Here is a 5,484-nt window from a genome sequence, read left to right as displayed (position 1 = left end):
TAACGGGGGAGAGGTTGTTTTGCTAAGGATTCACTTGGGCTGTGAGAAAGCAATCGTTTCATCTGAAACTGCCAGGCTTCATCTGCACCCCCAACCCCACCTGACTTATTTTTTAAAAAAAGAAACACCTTGTTGAGTAGTGATAGCGCAGATGTGGCTGGTTTTGAGAATCAAGGAAGAAGGGAAAGGAGCTGGGATGGAGGCGGGAATCTTCAGCCATGCTTCCAAACTTCCCTGGCTGTTCCTACTCTTTTCTCCCTAGTGTGTCATGTGACTGTCCCTTCTGAGGGTGTAATGCCTTCGCCTCTAACCCTGTGCCGCTACCTCCCTCGTGAGCTGTCGCCATCGGTGGACTCGCGGTCCTGCAGCAGTCCCTTGGTGGCCCCGAGGAAGGCAGGGAAGCTCCTCCTGGGGACCACTCCTCCTCGGGCCCCGCGGCTGCCACGCCGGCTGGCCTGGTTCTCCATAGACTGGGAACAGGTATGCCTGCTGCATAGGCTGGGCTCTGGAGGGTTTGGCTCGGTGTATAAAGCCACTTACCACGGTGTTCCTGTGGCCATCAAGCAAGTGAACAAGTGTACCAAGGACCTACGTGCATCCCAGCGGAGTTTCTGGGCTGAACTGAACATTGCAAGACTACGCCACGACAACATAGTTCGAGTTGTGGCTGCCAGCACTCGCACGCCCGAAGGCTCCAACAGCCTAGGTACCATAATCATGGAGTTTGGGGGCAATGTGACTCTACACCAAGTCATCTACGGTGCTACCCGCTCCCCGGAGCCTCTCAGCTGCAGAGAGCAACTGAGTTTGGGGAAGTGCCTCAAGTATTCCCTAGATGTTGTTAACGGCCTGCTTTTTCTCCACTCACAAAGCATTTTGCACTTAGACCTGAAGCCAGCGAACATTTTGATCAGTGAGCAGGACGTTTGTAAGATCAGTGACTTCGGCTGCTCCCAGAAGCTGCAGGATCTGCGGTGCCGGCAGGCGTCCCCTCACCACATAGGGGGCACCTACACACACCAAGCTCCGGAGCTCCTGAAAGGAGAGATGGCCACGCCCAAAGCTGACATCTACTCTTTTGGAATCACCCTGTGGCAGATGACCACCAGGGAGGTGCCTTACTCCGGCGAGCCTCAGTACGTGCAGTACGCAGTGGTAGCCTACAATCTGCGCCCGTCCCTGGCAGGGGCGGTGTTCACCGCTTCCCTGACTGGAAAGACGCTGCAGAACATCGTCCAGAGCTGCTGGGAGGCCCGCGCCCTGCAGAGGCCGGGTGCAGAACTGCTCCAGAGGGACCTCAAGGCTTTCCGAGGGGCACTAGTCTGACTCCATCGAGCCTGTGTGGAGATAAGCTTTTTGTTTCTGTTTATTTTTAAAGAAGTAAGGATGGTGTGGAAGAAAACATACCCCTAGGACATATTTTTAGGAAATAAAGTTACCACGAACTTCAGCCTGAAGTGCTTTTCCTAAGAATAACGGGGCCACAGATCTCATGGACATCGCTGCTGGTAAACAATCTGAGCCCTTTTTGGGTTCCTGGCCCTACTGTATCATTTTTGTAGTAAGGTTTGTTCCTGAATGAAAAAAGAACGGGGGTGGGAGTGGGGGAGAGGACATACCTGCTCCTAGGTATGAAGAAGAAAGTTTATCGTGAATAAAAGGGAGACATAGGACATAGTCAGAGACATGGACCTGACTCTGAGCCATGTGAGAAGAGGTAGGAGGGGAAGGGAGAAGAGAGGAGAACCAGGTGTAGCAGCCAGGAGGCCCAAAAGAGGAGGGGTAACTAAAATGGATTATATAGGGAAGGACAGCTGAGGGTGTCCAGCCAGTAGCACCCTGTAACTGACAGGGATTAAGGGATGCAAGGAGAACCTAGCACCAGGTCCACGTTGATGTGTTAAATAGGCACTTCAGTCATTTGTCCTGGGGATGAAAACTTAGTTACTAATAAGGAACATTTTCCCAAAAAACGAATGCTACTCTAGAATGCCACATTTCCCCCTGTCAATTCTCATATGTCACATCTTCCCCCAATACACATATCTAAATTCAAGCTGCAGTTTGCCTGAAACAAAACAACAAAACCAATGCTTTTTAAAGGAACCGTTGTTAGCCAGCAGTGATGGAGCACACCTTTAATCCCAGCACATAGGAGGCAGAGGCAGTTGGATCTCTCTGATCTCTGAATTTAAGGCCAGCCTGGTCTAAAAAGTGAGTTCCAAGACTACAGGCTACTACTATACAACCAGGGCTACACAGAGAATCCTTGTCTCGAAAAAAGAAAACAAACAAACAAGAAAAGGGCTGCTTTCCTTTCCAGTCCAAACAGAAAGGCCATTTGTAATCACTCTCACATAAATTTTACAAATTGAATTTTTTTTTTCAAGCAACAAAATTCTTAATGACTTGTAATAGCTTACATTTGAACGTTGTCATGAGCAGGAATGTTGCAAAAACACTTCTACACTGGGTTTCTTTTGCCTCAGATTTGAGCCCCAAAGCAGATGGTCAAAATAAAGTTGTGTTGTGGGGGTGAGTAGCAACCCAATGAAGAGGGAGGGCTGAGTTGGAAAGAAAAGACCTGTGAGATGGGGTTGCTTTTTCTAGAAGTCACGACACTGGGTGCTGTGGAACTTGTCATTGGGACAACTGTGGCTTTCTCTGAGAAGAGTCCATCAGTGTCCACGTGGAGAGGGGCCAGGCAAGTGCAGTGGCTGGGGCAGTTAGTGGTACACGCTTGGGCTAGAGGCTATGTGTATTGCAGAAAGGAGCAGAACCCTGGAGGAGGCAAGAGACACTGAATGTGTGTGATTGTGTGGTTTGGTTTTAGGATGAAGAAGTAAGTTTAGTTGTAGACAAAAGCTGAGGAGACAAAGATAACTGGTGAGCTTTTCAAAACCAAACAGATGAAAGATGGAACTATGGAAAGACTGTGGAGCCTTAGAGAAAAGGGACCTCTCTTCCAGGATGGGAGGGAGGCAAGAGTGGGGCCGAGAGCTAGTACAGATGTGTAGAGAAAAGGCGCAGTAGGAGCCCAAGGCTCTGGGCTTCTACTCTTCCTGTCTATGTGGTTCAATAGGGGTCTACAGAGTGAAATTCTGGTCTAAACGTGTTCTTGGAGGAAGCAAAAGGAGCCATCCAGCACCAGGTAATACTGAAAGAATGTTACTAACTAGGATCAGGTAATACTGAAAGAATGTTACTAACTAGGANCAGGTAATACTGAAAGAATGTTACTAACTAGGATCAGGTAATACTGAAAGAATGTTACTAACTAGGACCAGCTAATACTGAAAGAATGTTACTATCTAGGTAGCTACTGGCTAAGAAATAGGTCGTTGACTGCTGTATCTCGATTTGGGTCTTAGCAACATAGGGACTAAGCCATTAAGCAGAAACTACACTTAAGGTCTTTTCCTTGTCTATCAGTAGGTAGTCTTAACTATCTAGACCCCTAAGCCCATTGTTAGGAAGCAACAGTAAGGCTCAGCTTCCAGTCACAGCCATACTCCACAGTCATTGTACCTGCATGGTTCTCTGCTTATAGATGCAGCAGGCTGAGAACGGACCACAGATCTGAAAAAATTCAGGAAAAAGACTGTACTAGCTTGTACAAATGTATCATTATTCTCAAAACAGCATACTATAACCAATATTCACACAGCACATCCATTAAACTAGGCATTGTAATCAATTGGCAGATAATTAAGGAAAACAGGATATGGGTTATATGTAAATACAATACCATTTTATGTAAGGAACTTGTGAGAGTCCTGGATCTAGTCCCCCCCCCCCAAGAACACTGAGAAACATTCAATAAATATGAAAGATGGTCAATACTTTACCATTAAATTGATTTTGTTAGGATAGATGAATTTTCCCAGCTATAGTCCAAGTTAGTATTCTGAACCCATATAAAGTAGGCTAAGTGAAGCTGATGGTCAGTATATCAGGAAAATTTTCAGTGATATTTTCAATTTATGCTAGCTTTATTGAACCTAACCCACTGTAAACTGTCAAACACCTATACTTCACTCCCCAAGAATAACTCAGGTAGAATATTCTCCTATAGTGTGCTTGGCCCCAGCTTCCAGAACTGCAAAACTAATTAATTTAAAATAAAGTTCCTTCTGTTTGTTTTAGCAAAAGGAACTATCATTTGCAAATCCTTAAATAGAATCACTGAAAATATAATACATTACAATCAACCTGTTTCATTCTACTGTGTTAAAATATTCTAATTATATTTAATGCCTTATTCTTCGATTGTCATCTGAGGTAAAACGTACCCTCAACAATGGTATGTTTTAAAGGCATGAAAATCCAGAATTGACTTCTAAAAGGAACTTGGTCACTGCTAAGGTTAGAATATCTGCCTTTTCTGAAAACCACACCAAGTGACAAGAATCAGGTCTGCACATTCTGTAGCCGTGAGTGCCTGAGAGACAAGAAAATCTTAGAACGCAGTGATACCCAGAGACTGCACAGGAAGAGTGTAGGGATAAGAGAGAAAGAGCCCCACCATTGATAGGTCCTAGAGATACCTGAAAAAGTAGATATCCATAGAATCATAGCCCCTCGGGGAGTGTAAACGTGTGTGTGTGTGTGTGTGTGTGTATGTGTGTGTGTGTGTGTAGGGGGATTAACTCTGAGAGCAAACTAAGCTTCCAGATGTTAGTAGAGGAAGAAAGAAGTGTTAAATGTTCCATCACCACAGAGCTCAGACGATGGCAGAGAAGAAAGGGCTCCTGGACTTGACAGACTCACCTTGGGGGCAGGGCAGAGTGTAAGAGAGGCTCAGAGGCCTCCTAGGCCACTTTGTTTTGAGAGAGCAAACCTGTGGCTTCAGAGAGGAGCCCTGCAGAAATGCCATGTTTGAAGGGAGCAAGCAGATGAAGGAAGTCCGAGCGTTTGGAAAACATCCTGACTGAGCTTGAGCAAGGGCCTCAGCTGACCCACACGTAGTGACCCAGTTAGATGATGTTCATGTTTGAAAAGTCAGCTCAGCATATTTAACACAAAGATTAAGAAATAAAATGAAAACTGAGTCAAGTTGTGGCAGGGAAGAGAAACAACCTTGTTGTGGATAGCCCTGGAACTAATTGTATGTGATGTTAATTCCGTTCTCCTGTGAAGGGTTGGAAACAAGGAATGAGTCAGCACTCAGGTGATTTCCTGTAAGCCCGCTTCCCACCTTAATTTGTAAATAAAGGCTAGATCTGGTAATTGAAGGAGAAAGAGAGGAAGGTGGAGCTGAAGGTTTGGGGAAGGGGAGGGGGAAGGGAGTGGGGAGGGGAGGGGGAGGGGCGAGAGGGGAGAGGGGAGAGGGGGGAGAGGGAGACAGAGGACGACAGAAGAGAAAGAAGGAAGGTTGAGCAGAAGCACCTGGCCTGGAGAAACCACAAGATATAAGGGGTCTCTTCTATGGGGAAGATGGTAGTGTAGTGGTAGATCTGCCCAATCTAGGCGCACAGCATGGAT

At 46.3% G+C, this 5,484-nt stretch overlaps 1 protein-coding gene across 1 annotated transcript; it reads left to right on the top strand.

Annotated features, from left to right (window-relative positions):
- Window positions 1-1,443, top strand: Mos (MOS proto-oncogene, serine/threonine kinase). The gene has a single exon (XM_021222447.1). The coding sequence runs from the start codon at window positions 295-297 to the stop codon at window positions 1,324-1,326; it is 1,032 nt and encodes a 343-aa protein (XP_021078106.1). The 5' UTR covers window positions 1-294; the 3' UTR covers window positions 1,327-1,443.
- The last annotated feature ends 4,041 nt before the right edge of the window (window positions 1,444-5,484 follow it).

Source organism: Mus pahari, chromosome 22, assembly GCF_900095145.1.
Source record: "Mus pahari chromosome 22, PAHARI_EIJ_v1.1, whole genome shotgun sequence".
Lineage (NCBI taxonomy): Eukaryota > Metazoa > Chordata > Mammalia > Rodentia > Muridae > Mus > Mus pahari.
Note: the sequence above shows the minus strand (reverse complement) of the source record. Positions and strands in the feature narration are given on the sequence as shown.